This window comes from Diplotaxodon limnothrissa, linkage group LG12, assembly GCF_057381915.1.
Source record: "Diplotaxodon limnothrissa isolate DT_005_m linkage group LG12, D_limnothrissa_male_GT1.1, whole genome shotgun sequence".
NCBI classification, from domain to species: domain Eukaryota; kingdom Metazoa; phylum Chordata; class Actinopteri; order Cichliformes; family Cichlidae; genus Diplotaxodon; species Diplotaxodon limnothrissa.
The window spans coordinates 16618559-16643357 of record NC_140607.1 but is presented as its reverse complement, the minus strand read 5'-3'; the positions used below and the strand labels follow the sequence as shown (position 1 = coordinate 16643357).

The 24799-nt window shown below is 40.1% G+C and overlaps 1 protein-coding gene across 2 annotated transcripts in view; it reads right to left on the bottom strand.

The window, feature by feature from the left end:
• Positions 1-24799, bottom strand: part of trpm3 (transient receptor potential cation channel, subfamily M, member 3) — a 165778-nt gene that overhangs the window by 17542 nt on the left and 123437 nt on the right. The window contains exons 9-14 of one of the 2 annotated variants that reach the window (XM_085367211.1): positions 11848-11920; positions 6860-6960; positions 6424-6558; positions 6289-6339; positions 1646-1681; positions 1341-1481 (exon numbers count right to left, since the gene is read on the bottom strand). In XM_085367211.1, the coding sequence (XP_085223337.1) occupies positions 1341-1481; positions 1646-1681; positions 6289-6339; positions 6424-6558; positions 6860-6960; positions 11848-11920 (537 nt within the window). The remainder of the gene's footprint in view (positions 1-1340; positions 1482-1645; positions 1682-6288; positions 6340-6423; positions 6559-6859; positions 6961-11847; positions 11921-24799) is intronic. The other variant, XM_085367212.1, reaches the window with a different exon arrangement.

Here is a 24799-nt window from a genome sequence, read left to right as displayed (position 1 = left end):
CAGTTAAAGTGGAGGTGACTCTGTCTTTCTTTGTCTCTCATTTTGCCTCCTTGCTCTGTCTCTCCTGTTTCTTACCTCAAACGTTATCTGTGCCTTTCCAGCTGCTTTGTGGCTACCATGCAGTCTTGTACAGTAAGATAAACAGATGCACAAAGGTTCACATACACACTTGCACACAACGCTCACAATCACACGACTGAATGTGCAAATACCAAAGTGCATCATTAATTATTGTGTTTTATACAGTTATGCATGTTTACATTTTCCTCACAAGTGTGCAGGTTTTCGAGGCAGAATGAGAAAACAGAATGTGAAATGTATATAATGTGCAACATGTGCAGCAGTATAAAACACAACCATCAAACAAAGCACGATTTCAGAGATCACTTTGTCACTTTGGTTGTGTGTACTAATCACCAAGAAAACTTGCTGGTGGGGTTGTAATGAACTGTGTGCAGTTTGATGATGATGACGGCGCATAATGAAGAGCAACTGCTACACAAAGATGATTTGTTGCATTAGGCTTATGATAGGGCATGCAATGTTCCTACTTTACTTGATGTGTAAATGAATAACAGGGGAAGCAATGCTCATATATTTAACCTGTGCTGATCAACAGCACCCTGACACACAAATAAAAGCTAAATTTGTGTAAGTATGTGCATATTAACTAAATTCTTCTCAGTTGAAACCCAAAATTAATCCCTTAAACATATTGGTGCCTTTTTCTGATTTCAGGCAATTACACTTACATAAGTAATTATGCACTTAGATATATTTAGATAGCACCAAATCACAGGCTTGGTGACACTGGGAAGGAAAAACTCCCTTTTAACAGAAAGAAGTCTCCATTTTTGTTTATTTTTTTCATGTTGTAACTCTGGTTTTTGTGATAAATTCAAAAAGTGCAGCATAAATGTTGGACTCAGTCATTTTTATTCCTACCTATTTTTCTGCTGTACTTTCAGACTAATATTTTTCTGGAATTGGTATTGATAAAAAACAAAATTACTAAAAACCGCTCCCATCTTTTTGTCCAAAAAAAGTCACGTGTCTCACTGACCTCCCACTGCAGATCTCCTTTTCTGCCATTTGTCAGGTAAAAATCATCAAAACTTGCATCTAAAAGTTAATTAATTACCATCCGCAAAGCGCAGCTGACCTTTAGACTCTCTGATAAATATGTTAGTATAAGAAATATATTATTATCCACTTATCCTTATGAGGACACGTTTGATAATGAGGCTCATTTAGCTGGTGCTGCTCCTTGGATTAATGACAGTAGATCTGAAATTGATTAAACACTAAGAGGATAATTCAGGTGAGACTCATTCACTCACCCTCTTGGGTCCGAAGAGGTTATGGTATAGAGTTCGGAACCTCTTCCTGGTGTAGTTACACCGATATGCCCCGCCCATGAGGTATTCAATGACCAGTCCAATGTCAATGAGGCTGATCCGGTAGTCCGGGGGCAGGTTTCCCTAAAAACCAAACAGGGTTAACAGGCAACGACCCACACCGACTGATTAACACAGGAAGGGAAACAAGAGTACAAAACAAAATCACACAGCCATATACACTCACTGCACAAAATCCATATCAAACTGTTTTTGGCTATGAAAGAAAACTTGATTATCTGATTCACCTTGAAGTAGATCCAACTGAACCCTGGATACTCTTGCTTGGAAAGAACACATAATGTCAGTGAATAAACGGCATGATAAGCAAGAGCAGGAGAAATGAGATACACAGAAACTCTCGGGCAAGATCTCTCTTCCAGTCTCTTTAATAAATTGTTGTCTCAACCAGACTGTTGTTCTGTTTGGCTTTTGATATTTACACGGGTCTTGTTTTCCATGTAGAAACGTGAAACAGTTTTATCAATACTGTAAGCAAAAAAATGAAAAAATGAAGTTGTTTTTAAAAAAAGGATCACAGTTTCAGGGATCCCATTACTCTTTCTACAATGTGACACGATAAAGCCCCAAAGTGCAAGTCTTTTATATTCAATAGAGGAGCTGAAAATGAGGAGAGAATTAAATCTCAGGTGCAGCGTGAATTAGAGAGTGTAATTTCTGAGGACAATTACAAAGCATGTAAAAAAAAAAAAGTGAATGATTTGTCATAATTTGCATTTAGGCATGTAATGAGATCTTCACAGTGAGGTTCAATGCAGTCTCGAGGAGAAGAAAGGAGAAGGAAAGTATAAATGACTCATTAGCCTGGAAGAGAGTGGAAAGATAGACGGACAGCTATTAACATGGAAGGTGAGACTCACTATTGAAACAGAAGCACCTTCACATGTGGACTATAACCATGTCGACACTCGCTATTCCTCCTCATGCCCTCAACATCAACCCTGCAGCAATTACCCTGGCAGCCACTGCTCCTTTGAGACACCAGTTACCTGTCGTGACTGTTCTTCAATCAGATGTGGTATCCTAGAAATCCACTGTGTGCTACCCATCACTGTTTCATGGATGAAAATAAGTATATCCACTAGAAACTGTTGACTTTTTTAGCACTTGTAAATAAGAAAGCATTTGATTCTAAAATGTGGTTTCTTTATCTTTTCTAACATTTAATTGCTAACAATTACTTGATATTCTTCTGTGGTAAAAGTAAGTACAAAAAACCCAACACAAAAGACTTAAATAGGATTAACCTCTGTGTGCTCAAGGGAATTTGTAAATTTAAAGGCACAAATCTTTCCATTTTCTTGCAGTCACCGTTTCAAATTTCACCCACAATTTGTTTTTGATGCAATTCAAATCTGAGCCCAGAGAACATTACTCCAAAAATCTTTAACCTATACAAACCTGTGAAAAACTAAATGCATCCCATGATTCTGAACCTTGTAGAACCGCTTAAGTTCAAGTAATAGTTTTCTAAATGAGTTCATCAGTCTTTTACATTGCTGTGGAAGAATTCAGCCCCATTCTTCTTCTGTCACAGTTCATGTGACAAAATATTTGGAGGCGGCTAACTGAGACTGCTCACTGCCTAAATTTACTGAGGCTGCCCAGTTGAACGATTTCATTCAAACTATTTAGAGACCTTTTTATGTCCCTTGTTAGACTTGTAGGTATTTACAGGACTCTGGACTGGACTCTGCTAGTGCATCTCAAAAAATGAGAGTATTGTGAAAAACTTTTTTTTCATTGTAATTTAATTCAAACAGGTAAACTTTCATGTAAATGTAAAGTAAATTATTTCAAGTCAGATGCTAAGTGCTGCTGGAAAATGAAAAGTAATAAGCATTTCCATGAAGATGGAAATCTCCTGGTAGATGGCTGTGTTGACTTTGGACTTGATAAAACACAATCCACCGACAACAACCAACAACCGCAGATGATCCCAAATCATCACAGACTGCAGAAACTTCACACTGGACTTCAGACAGCTTGGATTCTGTGCCTCTCTTCAGACTCCTTGACCTTGATCTCTAAATCTAATACAAAATTTACTTTCATCTAAAAAAAAAAAGAACTTTGCACTTCTGAGCAACCGTCCAGTTCTGTTTTTCTCCTTGGGCCAGGTAAGAGACTTCTAATTTTGTCTCTTGTTCAGGAGTGGGTTGATATTAGAAATGTAACAGTTGAAAACCTTTTCCTAAAAACATCTGCGCGTGGTGCTCTTGATGCACTGATACCAGCCTCTGTCCAGTCCTTGTGAAGCTTTCCCAAGTTGTTGAACTGACTTTTCTCGACAGTCTTCTCATTTCTGTTTTTGTTAACTTTCCCTTTCCAGGCAACTCTTCATTAATGTGCTTTGCTACAGCACTCTGCAAACAGGCAGCCTTTTCTGAGGCTTACCCTCCTTGTGGAAAGTTATCTGGACAACTGCCAAGTCAGCAGGCGTCTCTGTGATTGTGGTTGCTCTCACAAATATTTATTCTGTATTTATACTGTTTGAATAGTGATTTGCTCAAATTTGAAATTAAATATTTTAATTTGTATTTTCACGAGCTATGAGCCATAATAGGAAAATAAAAACAAACTTTTTCACACTATGATAAGTTTTTGAGATGCACTAGCATGTTGTTTGTTTGACTTTATCACCTTTACCTGAAGACAAATTTTCAAAGAGGATCAATGATGTTGGAAAAGTCATGGCATGTACTTTAAAAAAAAAAAAAAAAACTTCAATAATAATTGTTCTCCACTCTCTTACACTAATAAATGAATGTACAGTATATACACATGTACCAGCAAGTAGCTGTTGATCCCTCCTGTAATTGGTGTTAAAGGTCAAGCTAATAGCTTCTATGAATGCACTCTGAGCTCTTACAGAACAGTTCTTAATATTCTTGTGTAGTTAGCTTTGAGTCCTAGCGGACTTACTAATGATTAACTGAAACTTTTAAAACTTGCCTCTAACATTTACGGCTCTAGTTTAAACCAGGTGCTTTGACAAAGGTACCTTTTGCCCAAACTATGTGAACCTCTCTGATGATAATTGTAAAGGCATTGGTGAAATATATACTGTGCTGTGTACTGGAGCCACATTTCTTACCCTTCTTAGCTATCTCCTGAGCTCTCAGTTTGTAAATAGCAAAGCAAACTGAGGGTAAAAAGCACACTGCTACTACATTAGGATGCCTTCCCAACCCCTGTTTGAAAAGCAACACTAAAGCCACAACCTGTACATAAAGCTACAATGTTCATTTACTCTGCTATTCATTTGATTATTTACTAGGTGTAGTACAGAAACCCATTTCTATGACGATCGCTTTTCTTGATCTGCAGACTGAACTTGAATACAGCCTGCATTCACCCATAGCGCTGATATTAGCAAAATACCTGCAATTTAAATCTAATTAATAGCCATTAAATGCCAGCGGTAAAGCCTAACAGTCTTCAAAGACCAATGAAAAAGAAAGGAAGCAGCTATGACATGAAGATCTAAATTTAAATCTAATTAGCACCATACCATGATAGAACAGTGACACACAAACACTCAGCAACACTATTGCAATTACACACAGCTCTGCAGAAAGGAGATGGTAACGTTATGCCATGCACTACAGTGTATGTTTTGCACATTGGTGAAATGGTGCAGTGAGATGGCAGTTACTGTACGCTGCGTGTTCCTGCTTTCTACACCAGCATGAGATCGAAGTTTGTGCAAAGATAGGGGAAGAAGTAAAGGAGGGGAGCTTACAGACACTTTCAGAGGCGCATGTGGCGTCACTGCAATTAGTAACACTATAATTAATGAGCATGTCTCCATGCTAATGGTAATGGTTGTTGACCTCTCTATCATCTCTCAAAACTATAATATGTGCTGAATGTAAAATATATGCTGTCACCTTTTATCATGAGCAATTTTAAGGCACCATAGAAGTTTGTTTTTTGTTTTTGTTTTTTTTTTTTGGGGGGGGGGGGGTTAAGCTTTTTTTTGCTATCTAATATATAGTAAACATTTAAAAACAAACAAAAAAGATTTTACATTGGTTTCAGAGGAAAAGAAAAAAAAAACCTTGTGTAGGCTATGACATGCCAGAGCTTTTTCTGTCATTTTACACATTTTTTCCTTACAATTTAAGCCCGAAGTCATGCAGTGACATTTTTTAATGTACTGAAGCACATTTCTGTATCATGTACAAAAACTGAGACGTGCTGCTGAAATTACACTTCTTTTTCCTATATTAAAATATCTCACAGATTAAATGTGCAGTTACACTTCTTCACATGTGGCCCACAATGTAAAATGAGTTTGACACCCCTTATTTAAATGTTATAAATGTTTTTCTATCACCCCCCGTAAGCTCTCTGAATCACCTTGTGTCTCAACTATCACTATTCAAGAAATCACGTTACAGGCCATTTAAAATACAAGTTAAAACTAAAACAAACTGTGGGACTACTAAGCTCTTCAGCCTTGCAGCATTTCCATTGTGGTCTCACTTTGCTCAGTATTGCTCCGAGTTCTGCGGATAAAACAATATTTAATACATGTAGTGTTTGTTTACCGTGGTGGTGTGTGCCTTTGATAAAGAAAGGAGTAAACTGAGGAATCATGAGAGGGATGAGAGTCGTGCACAGCACTACACAGCCACTGCAGCCCGCAACTCCAGCTGAAAAAGAAAAGCCGGCCGGCATCTATTTGCAGTTTACAGCAACTAGTGCAAACTGTAGATATATACGGAGTGATGCAAACAGCATAACAACACACACCACAAAAAAAGCAACTGCAACTCTATGGAGTCAAACTTGTCTTCTTTAATATACCACATTCCCATACTGAACAGCAACAGAGCTACTGGGACGGCAGTGATGGTCATACCTTTTTGACATCTCTGACGAGGTGGTACAGCGTGTTTGATGGTCCATGGCGCTGTTGAAAGAAAGAAAAAAGTAACAGAATGAGGTTTTGTTTTTTTTTAAAAGCGTGTTTTCAACACTTTATGCTTGTCATTACCGTGTTATAGAGCTCCTCCAGCCTGGAAAGAGTGAGGAAACGGTGCATGCTGACTCCATTTTCAATCAGTAGCTTGACAAAGTCAACTCTGTCCAGAACTAAGGCATCCAGCATCGCCTGCTCCAGGGAACCAACCTAGGACATACACAGTATACAGTGATATCACATCCTATACACAAGAACTGCATCAAGTATTTCTTGTCATGTAAACAACTTTGAGCATCGTGAGCTATTATTGTTATAATTATTAGAGCAGTATTAGCATTAAGTTCAAATTCAACTACTGTGAAACTCAGAGTTGAGACAAAGTTTTTTTAACAGCCCGTTTCATCGCGTCAGTGCGAATAAATCAGGTTCAAACATCCTGTGAATATAAGTAATAACACAGTATGTATACATCACATATATTCTGGCTTATACTGTATCTGCTTCTTACAGGCCACTGCTGTCCGTAGATGAAGATCTGACTCCGTGCGATGTCCACTCTGTTCCACGCCAAAGCCAAACTCAGCTGATCTGGGGCTGAAGCATTAGCACCTGGTATGGATTGTTACACATACAAGTTTTTCTTTAGGAGAAACACAGCTATAAAATATAAGTATATATTCTAGTATGTCCTCACTGCCACATCTATATCTTTGATCAATATATCAACATTAATATGTCAGAGTCAACCAAAAGAAATAATTTTTTATGATTATTCTAAATGGACATTGTGTTGATTTATTACTCTGCAGAATTTGTATATTTGTAAAGTGCTGCAGTGGGACTGCCAAGGTTAACGCTCATGAATTATTTTGCTGAAGTGCTTGGCTAAACTGCAAAATGTTATTGTGACAAGACAAAGGTTTGGTCTACTTGAAGCTCTTTTGAAAAGTGTTGTGCCTTTGCTGCGCTTGTCGTCTGTAAAACAGAAGAACCCGTCTTTACTCACTGATATAAGCATTTCTTTAACACTCTACCTCATCCCTGCAGAAAATGTGGAATACACATTTTTCCTTTGATTTCTGTGTCCAAAAACATTTACAGTACTCTGATCCTTCACTTCGATCCTCCAGAAAACATATCAGTAACATAACTAGAAGCCAAAGTAAAGAAACTCCAATGTATACAAATGCAAGATTAAAATGATAATAATAATAACAAAAGAGTGTGAGTGGATTAAATTGAGTGTAATGCTGGGTGGAACAAAATACCTTGTTTACAAGATTTGTGTAAATCTGTTGAGCTATTTTTCTCTAAATGGTGACTGTGACTGAAATTAATATCATAATGAAATTGCACTGTGGTTCGAATGTATTCATGGACCCCTGTCATTTCCTTTTTCTCTCCCCTCTTGTTTTCTGTCGTCTAATACTGTATTTTGGAATTAACTCAGTTTTTCAAGGTTGCATAAAAAAAAGCACTTACAGCATTTGAAGTGACTAGACAGTCAGTCCATGAGAGATATTAGTTTTTGTCGTTGTACCTGTTTGTACCAACACATCTCAGCAAATGCTGACTAATGAGACGTAATTCAAGATCACAGCCTGCTGTTCCCAACAATACGTAGTGCAAACAGAGAAAAACAAGAAAAACACAAAGGAAGAAATTGATTTTTTTAGCCTTCTGACAAATCAACTGTAAGTTAAAGCACAATAATATCCCCGGTTTGACAAGATGGTGTGATTTTTATTAAGAATCCCAATATCATCACTTTACAGCCTGCTCTCTCTGACTTCAAGGCTTGTGCTGCATCACTAGAGCTTAATGGAGTGAGTTCTGACCGAGTCCCACTGATAATAAGCAGTGCCCACTAATAGGAGTTTTAGGGGATATGTGTATATATTAAAAGGAAAGGAGGTCCTGCTTTATCAAAGGCCTGCGACTTCATTCTCTCTGCCTGCAGGGTTGGACTGAAGTCAACTGACTTTATGTACCCAATCTTTAGGATACTGACTACCCCAGACAGCAGGCCATCAATTACTCCCACCTCACCACACTTGCACCATCTGTGTGTAGTTGCTGTTTCCTCTCTGCGAGGTCTCCTTCCACTTTTCTTAATCTTTCTATCTTTCTTACAGAGGCTTGCGCTCACCCCTTAAATTCTCTTTCTTCGATTCTTGCTCAGTTCGCTCCACTCTGTGCGTTCCTGACTGTGATGTTTTGTTTTTTTGTTGAGCCCCAGGCAGTGGCTTAGTTCCTTGGCGAAGGAGTCTAATCCAGTGTTTTAAAAAGCTCTCAGGCAGGATGTGACCGATTTCATTTTACACTAAAAGCCTTGAACACATCTCATTCATGCAGCTGCAGAATGAGAATTGCATCTGAAATGGCCCCCGTGCTGTTGACCATAAGACAATTTTGCCCCTAACTCATTTTTAATTTTTCTAATTTCTTTTTAATTATGTTCTTTTTGCTATTTTGCCTTTTTGCTCTTTGATTTCACATTCTTCCTTCACTTATTCACAAAAGCTTCTCTAACAATGTGAATAGACATGAATAGCAGATCTCATTAAACACAATAACCTTATGTATATATAGAAAAGGTAACAGAATGGGAGAAAAAGAGTTTGGAATGAAGATAATTAATGGATGGGCCAAAGAAATTATTCATCATGACTGCAAGCTACTCTTTTGCACTTTTTCCTTGTCTGTGGACTGGCATGTTCCTCTAGGGAACAATTCCTGAGACAGCCAATCATATGTGTTGAATTTCTAAGCACTCCCACAGGAATCACTGATCCTTGGCATGCAGGCATGATGTCTGTACTTCTAGTCTCTAGTGTGTGTGTGTATGTGAGTGTGTGACAGGAAGAGAAAATGCATGCAATCTCCTGTGAGCATAGAAGAAGCAACAGAAACCACAATCAATACAACCTACTGAACAACCAATTGAGCAAATGGATCCATGGATCCCCTCTCTCTCCCACTCGTGTGTGTGTGTGGTTTACTTTGGTAATTTTTCATTATTATTAACAAATGTATAGGAATTTGTTACAGAACAGCTCGAATATGAGCCTTTTTACAAGTGTACGCACATGAACCAAAGCATTATGTCCACTCACAGTCAATGTATTGGATCTAGGAGAATGGGAAGACTGAGCATTTTTTTTTCCAAGTTCCAAATTTTTGTGCCCAGACAACTGTTCAGAGCATCTCAAAAATAGCAGTACTTGTGAATCATTCATGGCCAGTATTAATGAATACTTACAAACAGTGATTTGGAGAGGAACAAACCATTAAACAGGAAAGGGCTGTTGTGGGATATACCCTAAAAATGTAAACTTCTCAGTGCCAGAGCTACTTTAGAAGTCTTGTAGTCCATAACTCAGTGGGTGTGAAGTGTTTTACTGTCACAGCAAAGACCAACAGCATATGACGCAGGGCTAGTGATAATGGTTTGTTCTTCAGTGTTTCTTTGTGCATATTTCAGTGTCAGTCCTCATGTTGTCGTGCTGATTAAATAGAATGCGTTGCAGTGTGATAAATGGAGGAGGAAACAACAAGGATATGAGCCTTTAAATCACTATTAGTTTGTCTCTGAGGAGCAATTTATGAGATATTTTATAAGGTGATCTGACGTGCAGTCCCAGAGTATTCAGTGGTTCTCCTTTAAAAGAGAGTTTAAACTCCTCGTGGTCCAAATCTTTTGGCCATGACAGCAGCCCTTGAACGGCCATGCCACATAAGGTTCTGTACATGTGTAAATATAAGATATTTTACAACATGAGCTGTGCTTAGATGATATATGGCTTTCACAAAGAACTTTTTTACCTCATGAAAATGTATTTCATAAGTGCAACTTAAATGCAAATATATTCTTCAAAGAAAATGCCACAAAAGACAGGGCACTTACCGGGGACTGGCAGTGTCATCCTGGAATTACTTGTCTCTGGCCACAGAGGTAATGAGCAGCTGTGTTTGCGCTAATTGATGATTTTACAGGTGTTATTTTTATCTCAGGTTTTTAATTAGCATACAAAATGAGAAAGCTGAGCTCACTGTAAGCCTGCCTGTAATGGCTTTAATACTGTAGCTGTTGGGAAACTAGAGCTGCAACCCCTTTGTGTTTAAGTAATTACTTAAACAATTAGACACCTAAATATACACTCACCACTCACTTTGTTAGTTACACCTTGGTAGCATTAGATTGGACCACCTTTTGCTTTCAGGACTGACTTAAAATACTCCTGGAAATACTCCTCAGAGATTTTGGTCCATATTGACATGATAGCATAGTTGCTACAGATTTGCTGGCTGCACATCCATGATGTGAATCTTCCATTTCACCAGATCCCAAAGATGCTCTATTGGATTTAGATCTGGTGACTGTGGAGGCCATTTGGATACACTGAACTCATTGTCATGTTCAAGAAAAAAAGTTTGAGGCGATTTGAGCTTTGTGACGTGTCATCATGCTGAAAGCACCCATCAGAAGATGCTTTATACTGCATGTGGTCATAAAGGGATGGGCATTTTCGGCAACAATACTTAGGCGGCTTGTGCCATTTAAACCATGCTCAGCTGGTACAAGGGGCACCAAGCAAGCCAAGAAAATACCCCCACACTATTATGCCAGCACCAGCAGACTGATCCATTGATAAAAGGCAGGAAGGCTCAATGCTTTCATGCTGTTTACGTCAAATTCTGACTCTACTATCAGAATGTTTTGGCAGAAATCTAGACTCAACATAACAGGCAAAGTTTGTCATATCTATAGACCAATTCTGGGGTAACTGTTGATGCTCTGAGCTGACAGGAGTGGCACCTGTTCTTCTGCTTCTGGAAAACCATCTGCTACCAGATTTGATGTGTCTTACGTTTTAAAGTGTTCTTCTGTATATGTTGGCTGTATAATCACTATGTGATTTATTGTTGGCTTCCAATCAGCTTGAAGCAGTCTGTCCATTCTGCTCTGAGCTCTGGGATCAACAGGGAATTTTCACCCAGAGAAATTCAGCTCACCAGATATTTTCGCACAGTTCTCTGAAAATTCTAGAGATGGATTTACGGGAAAATCGCAATGGATCCCAGTTTCTGAAATACTCAGTCCAGCCCGTCTCTTTCCGACAACCATGACTCAAAGTCACTTAAATGTTAAACCTTTGTTTCCTGTTATGATGCTCAGGCTGAACTTCAGCAGGTCGTCTTGACTCTGTCTACACACCTAAAAGCATTGCGTTGCTGCCATGTGACTGGCTGATGAGATCAGACAGATTTCTCTGTGTTTTATTCCAGAGCTATGAGGTGTAACCACAGAAACCTGTGTGATTTGAGCAACTAACTGGAACAGTGTATGAGGAAGGAACGCTTTCTGAAACAGTCATCTTCCCTTCATGTAAAGAAACTGCCAAATAACAACATTTGAGGAGTGAAATTGAAGTCACTCACTGTGGACTCATGCTTCAACAAACACCAAACACACACACGTACCAACATACTCACCTTTGAGTAACGCAGTGAGAATGGCAAGGTCAATGTCTTGATGACCCTCCGATCCCATCCGGAAAACTGTTATCTGTGAGACAATGACCAGACAATGACACACACACACACACACACAGAAGAAAGTCAAGGAGACAGAAAAGCGAGAGCGTCTGGGAGTGAGGTGAGGTTGTTCCTGTGAAAGCAAAGCAGCTTTAGTTTTGAGTCATGTGATTCTTGTTGGAGCAAATGTCTTAATGTATGCTCATAGCATATAAAGAAAGTAATATAGCTACATCGTGTGTGCTCTTATTTGCTGGATTAAACTGCTTCACTAAAAACACTTCTGCTGAGGTGCTTGGTGGAGGAAAAGGGGAGAGCTGACGAAATCCTCTCATGTACTGTACGGTAGTCCCCCTCTCTCTTGGCTCTTATAGAGAGAACTCCACAAGCAGCCTGTTCACTGGAAAGAGGGAATGAAGGGATTTGCTGAGGAGGCAACTGAGGAGAACGAGTAAAAACACAAAAGGGAGGAGGTTCAAATGAATAAGAACTGCAGGTTTTCTCCCCTAACACAGTTCATTCTGGTCTTTTTTTCCGCTGTGTCGTACACTTTTCGGATTAGGCTTAAAGGGAATATTTTACTCACTGCCCAGTTTAGATCTTTATTTGCTGCATATTTTATATCATGTGTGAGAATGAACAAATGGTGCGATGGATGCGAGCTAAAGTCAGCTGAGAGGGTAATTTGAGAAATGCTGTGGGTTTTCTTGATTTTTTTAAAAGTCAGAAATAGCAACAGCGCACATGTAATGGCGTTAGCGTGTGGGCCCACGTGCTCATATGTGTGCATGTGTGAAAGGCACCTTGTGGGAGCATGAGAGAATCCGTGTTCTGAATGCTTGATGAGCTATTCCTCTAATCCCTTACAACCAGCCATCCATCTCCTCCCACCTCCCTCCCCGCAGCACATCTTCTTTCCCATCTACACCCCCACCCCAAATGCCTTCATTTCGTGGGGCTCCAGGAATCCGCAGTCTTTGCTGCTGCTGTTGCCGCTGCATCCCTTGGGCAATGCTGCAATGTTGTAGGCTAACCCTCCTCTTTATCCCTCTATATCTCGTTCCCGCTTTCACACTAAGTGAACACAAGTAATTCAAGTCCACATTGATATTTTACATTATCTGTTTATATTGGCTCTTTGCTCATTTGAACAAAAACTAATTGCTAATAAGGGTAGCTTTTAGGTGCGTGCATGCTCATGTGCATGTGGTGGTCATGTGCCCATCTAATCATGGGGTCTTTCCGGAGGTGAAATAGAAGTGTAATGAGATGTAAAGGTATCGATTGAGATCTTCTTGATACCAGTGAGTCGCTGGTGCAGAGCGTAATTTCATTAGCTTCCTGGAGTTACAGTGCACCTGTGTGCATTTTCATAGTGTGGCCAGTGGCTTGAGCATCATTTGCCACAATGCCAGACTCATTGCCTGCACTCTAATAGACACTGACAACACATTTAGGGAGCCATCTGTAGATCCCATGTTAAAGTCTTTCCAAGTGTGCGTGCATGACTATGAGTTTAAGAGACTGATTAGTCTCATCTGTGCTCCTGTGTAGAGGCTTGAAAAAGTCAAATGGCGTATGTGAAATGTGTGACCTTCTGACAACATGATTTACAGAAAGAACTGCTCATACTGACAAAAGGGAAAGAATATCTGAAGGCAGAGAGGGCAGCTAGATCTACAGCTGTTAAGGGTGTGTTTGGGTGCGTGTCTAATTTCAACCAATCTGGCTTTTTGTCCATTATACCCTGTAGTTATCATTAGTGGGTTGAAGAATTCCCCTACAATCACTCCCTGACACACACACACACATGACTCTTGGTCAAATTCCTTCAGGACTACAATGAAAGATAATGTGGTAGATGAACGATGATTATAGCTTCTGCTCTCTCTTCCACCCAGCATCTTTTTGTCAATCACTAATCTTACAGCAGCCTCTCACTGGCATGCTGCCCCTTCATCCTTTGCCCACTGCCTCATCCCTCGTCACTCCCTCCAATTACATCCCCAAGGTGACCCCGTGCATATGAGCTACCTGCTATGGCTGGGAAACTGCTGCTCAGAAGCTGAGCTACATATCCTCTGAGACAATGCAAGGCTGCTTTAATCTCAGCAATCCCACAGAGAGTCATCAATAAATGTGAGCGAAAGTAAACAGGCAGCTTTTCCTTTTTCTCACCTCATACACTGAAAGACGCTCTTGAGTACTTACTGGGAGCAAACAACTTTAGCACAGTGGTAGACACAGTTTCAATATTTTTGCTCTTCCACTCAAGGCATAAATTCACCCATCTGTTGTGGATTCCAGCTGTCTTTTGACAAGAATAGAGGAACTAAGAAAAGACGCATTAATGACAAGAAGAGGGAGACAAGTGGAGGCAGGGATTGAGAGAAAAGGCGGCAGGAAAGAGGAAGCGTGCGTGAAGCAAATGGAAGCCAGAAGGAGCGAGATGTTGTGTTGGCAAATTGAAGATTGATATGTGAAATTAAAGAGGAACAGGCAGGATTCTTGCATCTTCAGAGGTGCTATGCTGCATACCCTGAGGATCAGAAAACAGCTCTTCATACTCCAGCGAGCTGAGCTGATTGCAAAACATTCATCTTCATTTAACAGGCAAAGATCCTGCTGACACTGGCCAAACACACAATCACGGGTTTCTGAATCGTCTTCTGCGGCTCATGCAATAACAATGGTAAAAGTTCAAGTCTGACAAAACTCTGCTAATGGTTTCATCTGGATGAATTTTAACCATAAATTATTTACATGTGTATTTCTTTCTTTCTGGGAGAAACCATAAACCAATAGCTTTCAGTACAGCGAGAAACAGAGGAACGAGGGAAATAAGTTTCTCTACTCATGAAATTTTAAACTGATAAACTGCCCTGCTGATAATGAACCAAGGAATTGTCTCCCTCTGTTTGTGCCTCAAACTCTCTGCGTACCTCATTTCCCATTTGCTATATAGCCAAACCATTTCCCCCCCTGCCTCATCCCTCCCTACATCCCCTCCTCTTTCCCTCCATCTGTCCCTACCATGTTCCCTCCCACTTGCTCTCTCCCTCTCTCTCATGGTCTATTTAAGTCGCTCGTTTGCTCTCATTTTCCTCCTACTCTTTCTTAGTATCTCTTGTCAGGACTGTGGAGGAACATTGTGGGCTGGTGGTTCCTCCTCAATATTTAATCCGAATTAAAGAAACAGAGATGGTTTTACTTTTATTTATACAAAGCTTGGACATACTCTGAGAGCCAAGTGGGCTGGGGTGTGTGTGTGTGTGTGTGTGGGGGGGGGGGGGGGGGGGGGGTGCAGTAATCACACCAATCACACAACATTAACCCAACTGACACAGTCAGTGTCTAGTCCCATCATCCCGTTACAATGCAATGATCTGCTGGGAATCCCAGGGTTCTGCCATTCATGTGGATGTTACTGTGGGATGTGATGTCCAAAGCACTGTTGGTTCACCTAGACTTCATAAGGCAGGTGGTTTTAATGTTCATCTGATAGAGAATTTAATATAATACATAAGAAAATAATGACACTGATGATAAAAAGATTAATGATACAGAACAGCAATAATAAGTAAAAAATATGTAGTTGGCAGTTTAATATAAACTCTTTTTTGTGCTTCAGCCTTAAATCTCTTCTGATTGGTGCCATGAAAGCAAGAAACACCACTTTATGGGTGGCTCAGCACTATGTCCTGTCATGTGTTCATGTCACTAAAGTCACAGGTGTGAGATATTTATCATCAACCAAGATCAACAACAGAAAAAAAAATGCATAAATAAACAATTAAAGCATTTGATGTATTTCCCACATTTAAGTGCCCTTAAGAGCTATTTTGCAGTTATTTATGGTTATGCTACAGTTTCTCTCAGAGCTTACCAGCTCTACTATTACTGCAGAGTGCTACATGCAGGACAGGGAGGAAGAGAAAACGGGTGATAGCGGTTATAACTGATGAGCATTTGTTAGCTTGATATAAATGCCTGAAAGGCTTCCTAATTCATCTGAAATGCTGGACAGATGTTGACCAATCCCAAATGTCTCTAAGTCTTATAGGAAATAAGTCCCCCAGAAAACCACCCAGCAGACAGGCCTGACCCTCATTTTATTTCAAAGGCAGAGATTAATTCTGTCCAGTTATTCTGTCCAGAATAATGACATTTTAAAAAGCCTGTGGGTTGTAAAGCACTAACAGCAGTGTGAGTTACAATAAAGATAAATTTGGGAAGTCTGAGGTGAATCCTTTCATGCAACTACGCTGCAGTGATATATATTAAGGACCCCCCACCTATCTAAATCTTGTTCTTCACCAAGACACGTTAAAAAGTGAGATATGGCTTGACGTCTGTCAATGCATTTATTATGCACTCACCAGCAAACTTCATTAGCTACACCTGTTCAACTGCTCATTAATGCTAATAGCTAATCAGCCAATGCCAGCAGTTTAATGCATGTAGACATATAGATATGGTCAAAATAACCTGCTGAAGTTCAAACTCAGGTTTGGAATGGGAAGAATGATGATTTAAGTGACTTTGAACATGGTATGGTTGTTAGTGCAAGATAGGCTGGCCTGAGTGTTTCAGAAACTGCTGATCTACTGGGATTTTCCCACACCTCCATCTCTAGGGTTTACAGACAAGGGTGTGAGAAAGAGAAAATATCCAGTGAGCAGATGTTCTCTGAGCAAAACTGACATGTTGATCAGAGGTCAGAGATAATGGCCAGACTGCTTTGACCTGATAGGAAGTCAAGGATCACTCAAAGATCACTTGCAACAACCAAGGTATGCAGAATCGGAATGCACAAGTGAAGAAGGGCCCACAGTAGCAGAAGACCACACATGTGCCACTCCTGTCAGTTAAGAACAGGAAATGGAAACAGGAAACACGAAACCAGGGATCCACCCTGCCTTGTATAGATCACACAGATGCTGGTGGCCTGAGGGTATGGGGGATATTTTCTCAGCATACGTTTGGCTTCTTAGTACCAACTGAGCTTTGTTCAAACACCACAGTCAGCCTGAGTGTTGTTGCTGACCACATGCATCCCTTTATGGCCAAAGTGTACCTTTCTGATGGCTACTTCTAGCATTATGAGGTGCCATGCTATAAGGCCCAAAAAACTTTAAACTGGTCTCTTGAACATGATAGTGAGTTCACTGCATTCAAATGGCTTCTACATATCCCACATCTGCAGCAACAGTGAGATGCCATCATCTCAACGTGGACCAGAAAGTCCACTTTCGAGTTGAGTCCACGCTGAGGCGTCCTCCCAGCAGATTGTTGAATCTATGTCATGAAGATTTAAAACAGGTCTGAAAGCAAAAGCGTATCCAACCCAATACAAACAAGACGCAACTAAAGGAAGTGGCTGGTGAGTGTATGCAATAAATTTCATGTGAGAGCAATTTACATCTAACTCAAAAGGTGCATATTAGTCACCGATTAACTTTACCCCTAAACTACCTTGTCTTCATTCCAGCGTGGCAAAAATGTCTTGAAAAAGTGTGTACTTTAGGCCCTCTTCATGCAGTGTAAAAAACATTAAGTGCAATAAACAAAAGAAAGCCAACAAGAAAATGACTGAAGCACAAACTGTCCACATAAATAAACCAACATGCTGGAAATAAGGTAAAGCAAAATAAGACACAGCCTTTCTTTGGTCTTCCTGTTTCTCTTCACTAGACCTCTTCAGTACACACACACACAGCCAGTCACCTGCGGTCTAGATCTTTTCTACTTGGGTGTCTCTGCCACAGAGTCAAAAATCAAAGCAAAGGCCTTCTGACAGAGAGCCATATAGACTCACAATTGTTCTTTGTCTTTCTCTTCCACACTTGCCCCTTTCAGACCAGTGCAAAGACTCAGGATTAACTCGCTACTGCTTCGGATATGACGACAAGCTTGTTGTGTGATCTGACTACTCCCGTGGGTGTTGGATACTACCTAATTCTATGGGTGCTGAATAATCACCGTAATACCACATTATATTATACTTAGTGCACTTGGTAAATAGTAATTGTAATAGTTTGTGGTTCTGCAGAGTTCACATACAGACAGATCTTTAAGGAGAGATGTACCACAGCTTTCTATCTTTCTATCGTTATCAAGTGAGTGGTTTTTGTGCAGTTTGCATATGGCTAGAAAAGAAAATTTGAGTTTCAAATATTTCCTTAGAAAAGTGAACGGTTTCTATCACATTTCAAGCCTGCTTACAGAACAAATACCTGGGTGTGCATCATCAGAAGTTAGTGGGGGTGGTTTCTTCTTATGTAGCTGCTCTTGGAAAAACCTGGATCCTTCTAATGGTTGTCAAAACACCTTTTTATTGATATATACTGAGGTGTCAAAACTCATTATTAAAGGTACAATAAAGTTAAGAGTTTTCAGTCTATACTCAAAGCATCACATAAGAAGCAGGTTAGTGGAAAAGCTGGATGTATAGCTGGAGGTATATTACTGAGCTGCAGATCGGTTGTGTTTGGCAGAGCTCAAAACACACAACACAATAATTATACTGTATTTGTAAAACACATGGTGAAGAAAAGCCCGGAGAGCTAAAAATACACTTTAGGTTAGTGGTTACAGCAAGTGAACGTGAACTATTACGATGTCTTTATAGGCAGCTGGGCAGAAATAGGGAAGCATCTGTTCTGTCATATACTCGTGAAGAAAGCAGCTGAAAAATGCAGCCTGAAATGTATTCTACAGAGACATGCTGTGAGCGCGAGTGGAGGGGAAGCTCATGTGATGCCTATTAGTTTGGCAAGTTAGGAGGGTGGTAAAATCATCACAGTAAGAGAAACAGAAAGGTAATAGGCAGCAGAGAGATAACCATATCCATTTCTCTCCTTTCAAAAAAACACCTTTGATACTCTCTGTATGGCAGATGGGCTACAAAAACGACACTTTTATGAGAGATGCAGAAATTGCTGGGAAATACAAAAGTCAACTTTTTTAATCAAACTTTTATGTCCTTAATAAATGTTGAATTGCACTGTTAAGATTACAAGCCAAGGATGATTATGTCTTTCGGTTTAGTTTTTTCTTCCATTAAGCCTAAAGATGCATCAGTTACACGCACAGGTTTACACAGAAGGTTTATTACCCCTGCATCTGATGACGACCAATTGGTTGCATTTCAAATTGTGTTTTATATATTTTTGTCCAGATATCATCAAACTCATTAAAGCTCAAGTTGGATAAAAGTGAACCAAAATAAATGTTTATTTATAGGTTCTTAAGTTCAGAGAGTGAAACAAGTAAAAAAAAAAAGAATTCTCCTGGACTTGCCCCAAGCCAACAAGCAGGAAACAAAAATCTATAACTTAGATCTTGTGTAGGGTCTCTTTCCTAATCTTCCTTTTATTAGCTCATAAATATTTTCTATCTAAGTGACACAGAGAAACTTATGGATGTGTGTATATCAAACAGGACTGGAATGTTCTGCTAAACCCAAATGCTGTTATAACTTGACTGCAGGTGATTCAGAAACTCTGCAGTCAAGTGTTTAAAGACAGAACACTTTAAGACCTTACTTTGGTTGCCTGTCAGTTTCTGTATTATTTTAAAATTCTTTAACTTGGTTTAAAGAAATTCGTGGAATTGCTTCAGTATTTATGGCTCGTATACTTAGTCTGAAGCAGTATGACTCTTAATGTCCTCTGGCACAAGTCCTTCAGTTGTTCCAAAGTGCAGAAGAAAAACCTTCAGCGAGACAGCTTTTAGCATTGTTAGATTTGTATTGTTGATTGTCATTTATGCTTAGAAATATTTACTTATATATGCTTAGAGTTTTGTAATTAGTTGTAGATTGGTAGAGGTTTTGATCCTTGATAGTCTGCAAACTTTGTGTGTATTAGACAGCACTTTGGGAGCATGAGAGGTCATACCGTGTCTTATTGTTTTATGGTAGGATTAACGTAGTTGCGTCTGTTCTAGTCTAAGTGCTCTTTGTTTAGATGAACTGCAGGACTTCCTCACCGTGTTATCTAGGATGAACCATCTAGGGGGAGGGGGAGGCTACCCTCTTCCTGACCAAGGATGTTTGACCCTTTGATCAGCAGTCCACACACACACACACACACACACACACACACACACACACACACACACACACACACACACACACACACAGGCAAGGTACTCTTTGTGTGTATGTAGACGTCATATGTTAATGAACTTATGCATATTCATGTAACCTCAATAAAAGAACAGTGGTACGGGAGAACGGACGAGAGCAACTGGGGTCAAGTGAAGGAACGGCACTCTGTCCGGTCTCTCCCGTGCACGAGTAACATGAAGAACTTTGCCTATTTGTGTCTTGCTTAGCAGTGTAATTATATTGTCTTCAACGTTCCAGCGGATGGGTTCAAGCTACAAACCTATCATTAATTGGTCCTCCGAGCCGGAGCCCTGGAATCGCATTCACCGAGGGGAGGAGGGACACGCTGAAAGACTGACGTCAGCCAGGAAGTTCCTGTGGATTCGCGGTCTATCTTTCTCCTCGATGAATGGCGATCGGCGGGATTCGAAGCTGATATTACACGCTAAGCAACGCCAAGTAAGTTTGAAGAGGCCGACTCTATAACCGTGTCGTTGTGCAGTCTCCGCCATTTTGTGAGGCGTTGAGAAGTTCGCTGCTTTGTGGAGCGATAACTGGGTTAGTGTCCCGAAAAAGAGGTTTTGGTAAAATCGCCCAAGGGCCCATGCGTCCGGTGAGTGTCCGGTTTTGAAATCGCCCTGGGTGTGTGTCCCGAGCGTCCCTTCATTGGGTTTTGTCGCGCGAGTGGGTGAGCGTCCCACAACTGGGTCAGGGTCCCGAGCGGTCCGGTGTGAGTCCGGATTAGGCCTATTTTGTGTTGTTTTCGTTGTTGTCGTCGTCGCTGTTGTTGTGTGGGTGTGTGCGGAGCAGAACATGTGGTCTGTGACACCGACTGTTGTTGTTATCATGGGTTTCTAAGCAACCAAGAGTGAGTTAGAGGGAGAAAGACGTTTGTGCTGGACTTTGCTCCTGGCAGCACAAAGTATTTATGTAAAAAAGAGAGGGAGCGACGGCTCCACAGCTGCGCGGGTTCACGCGAGCGCGGTCACGCGGGTTTCACGCGGACCTGAGCCGTGCGGTTAATCGCAGGCTTAAAAATGGAGGAGATTAAAATGTTAGAAGTTTTCAGAAAACACACCAGCCTTGAAGAGCGTGTGGAGAAGGCCAGTCCACAGCACTTAAGATATGCTCTGGTGAATGGCTTTCCCCCCACCCCTTGCTGACACAATGTTTATTCTTTAGCTTGCCCTGATCGACAACAGCCTGTGTGCCAGACCATAGATTTAATTTAGGTGGATAGTTGTTAAAAGTAACCTACATTAAACTTGTGGTTGCTTAAATTCAGTACAATGACATGTGAGGTGAAGTGATATAGGTAAATATTTAAACTAATGAAGTGCATAGAGGCACTTGACCTGTGTGAAAGACTGTCGTCTTGTTATGAGCCATTGTTGAGATATGGAGCACACCTGTGAAAACAACTAATATGCTGAACCCTGTATGAAACATCTAAAAGTACATGATGGAGAAGCTGTGTTGAATATGAAAGTGTAAGACTTTGCCGCTGTGGGCAGAGCAACTACTGTGTGATGTTGCGTTGCAGTTTTTTTTTTCTTCTGAGCTGATGAGCAGGCTACACATTATCAGATCAAGAGCTGTCTGAGAACTACTCAAAGAGAGGGAAACAGAGCTATGAGTGTGCAGCGTTCCCGTGAGCAGTTTTCCTGCACCTTGACTCGTGTGTGTAGCATCAGCATCATGTTTTTGTTTATTTGTTTTGTTGGGTTAATAATAATTAAATAAACTGGTGATCATATTTATGGATCACCATGGCACATATCATCAGTCATGTGATTTATTTACGCAGATCACAAAGTGAGTGTGAATGTGTCTGACGTCACAGTGTTTTTGTGCGCTGTGTAAAAGTAATTGCCTTTGATTGTGAGTGAGAGCGGTGATTCTGCAGGTCACCAGCTATTGTAACGAAAAAAAAGGAAAAAAAAAGAGTGAAAAAGAAAAATCATAGGGAAAAGGTTTTGTGTTGATCAGCCAAAAACAACCACGATTTTATTTTTTGCTTTTAAGAAAGGATTGTTCACAAAAACAGAGAGAGAGATGTGTGTTGATTAAGCAGCGATGATAATAATGAAAATGTCTTAGTTTGTCACTTTCAGGTGAAAAGCAGACCTGAATCAATTTTCCACATGCAGCAGTCGGAAGAAAGTTATATTTCAACATCATTGGAAACATGCAGGCCAAGTTTCTGGCTGACTTATTTACAGCGCCATGTGTCTCTCAACCTCACAAGCAAGCAAGCTCTCACCCCTCCCTGAAGACAAGGAATGCAGCTCCAAAGCAATAACATGATAAAGAGACAGCAGCAAGTCCTGAGCAAAGAGTCCCAGCAAAGCAGCAGCAATGTGGACAAACAGTATCAGAGAAGAAGAGCAAACCCATCATCCTGACTGATCGGATGGATGGCACTGTGTTTACAACAGGCTGTGACTTCACTGTGCATGTGAAGAAAACGTTTGAGGAGAACTGAACAGTTGGAGTTTGACATTTGCCACCTGTGGAGTAAAATGGCAAGAAGAGACAGTGGAACACAGGACAAAGCTGAAGGAGAACTGCCGGCTGTTTGGACTGTTGAAGTGGGAGAGGACAAAAGAGTGAGAGGACAACAGAGTGAGAAGACTAGGTGAGAACACATAGGAATTATTTAATGTGGGAAATCAAAATTTGGGTTAGCAAACCTGGGGAAAAGAAAACTGACTGCTTAAGTTGGAAAATTGAGACGGAGTCTGAAACATTGCGAAAATAGAAACATATACAAAATCACACACACACAAGCAGAACATGCATTAACCCTACTAACAATTCCAAACACAAAATGACTCATGAAGACTCATAGCACATTAGTTAAGAAATGATTAAATAATAGCAGAGAAGTGTGTAGGAAAGGCAGCTTTAAGAACATGCTCTGCTGGAGATGCAGCTCCACAGACATGCATTAGACCTGCCTAATAACACAAACACATGTAATGAAAATTAGCTTGTTATCTTTCATCAGTGTTAAATTAGTGTCAATTTAGCAGACACTTGTTATTAAATACTGAATGTATCCAATGCAAAAAATTGACTCTCTAGGTTGCAGGACAACAGTTTAAACTTTTGTGGGAAAAAAGATTCTGGTTTGACCAACTAGTGATCAGATAATAAATTTAGTGTTAATATAGTAAATTGGGAGAAGCTTCCTGCTTGATTGATGCAGCACAAGTTTACTACTAAATTTACTGTATGAGGGAAATTGTCTTTTGTGATACTATTTTGAACATGCTTTTCTGTCGTCCTGTCAACTTAGTGGATTAATAGCTGATATGCAAATTAGTTGATCGGTTTTAGATTAATGAAAGGTGACTGAATTCTAGTATGAGTGAATGAGATGTGTTGGAGTTGTTGTGTGTTGAGTGGAGACTCTAAAACACTGAGTTTCCTGCTTTGATGTGCGAGTGAATCCTGTATTTAGATACACAACTCTGAATACGTCAGAACAGACTGTTTTGTGAAGTGCATGACAGCATGTCACATGTTTTATGATGAAGGGAAAAGGAAAATTGAATAAAATAGATCTGTGACCTAAATGAGTGAAGAGCACAGACCTGGGGATTAAACTCATAGCTAATAAGGCATTAAGGTTATGTTGTTTTGTGCAGCTGATGGTTGATTTGGAGTGAATCTAGCTGATGATTTTTCTTTTGTTGTGAAGTTGAGCCTGCCGATTAGTATGATGGTATGATGAACCATGCTAATGGTATGATTTACCCTCCTGAGATGAGGAGTTTGTGTCATGACTTAACAAGGCCTTTTTATTTTGATACTTTCACAGTGCACTGAAAGTTTTGTTCGATAATCTCTGTTCTTTAAGCAGATCTGCACGTCGGGAATTAAAAGCGCTACACGTCGTCGAGAAAATTGTGCCAAGTGAGTTCTCCACATTTAAATGGACTCTGGAGAAAGCCACTTATTTGGGACAATTATTAAATGACAGTCCCAGTCCAAAAGGATTCAGCGATGTAATCCAAACTAAAGTTCTTCTTTTTCTTTTTGAAATGACGTCATTTTGCTGAGAGTGGAAACTAAATGCGACGATAGGTTCCACTATCAGCAAAGAAAGAAAGAATGAATGAATGAATGAATGGAAATAGAATAAAAACAAACTGACTGACTGGTAAAAGCTGACAGGACTTGACCACGACTCAAGTTTAACCTCCACCTAGACAGGACAAAAGGGTGGATGATTTTATGTGTTTTTGTTACAGGAGCAGAAAGATGACAGCAACATTCGAGGTTGCATGATGATTTAATCTTTTAAATGCCATTTTCTGTGTCTGTGAATTTACTATGTGTGTGTCATTCACTAGCTTGTGTGCTCACAGAGATAACTGTGACAAAGTATGCATACGCCTGCGCAAGCGCTAACATTTGCATTTTCGTTTTTACAGCATTACGGTTCTTCATGTGTTTGATCATGTGATTTATAGGAATACTGGCTAATGTTTCTCTACTACAAGATTTCTGGGTTTATGTGTGAAGAAAACTGTAGTTACAGGCTATATGTTGATGGAGAAATTAATATAGTTTGAGACATACTGTGATGAGACCAGTGTTACTTTTTCCACAGCGAGTGTTAACTTTATGGTGTTTTATGGCACCTCTGGAATGTGGATGGCCGACGCCTGCCCACCAGGATAATCAATGTGTGTTGCTAATGTTTGTTTTTTGAGACTGCATGTACAAGATTCAGCAGAAGCGGACAAGTGACATGAGACAAACAAATAAGAGATGCGGTGTTATGGA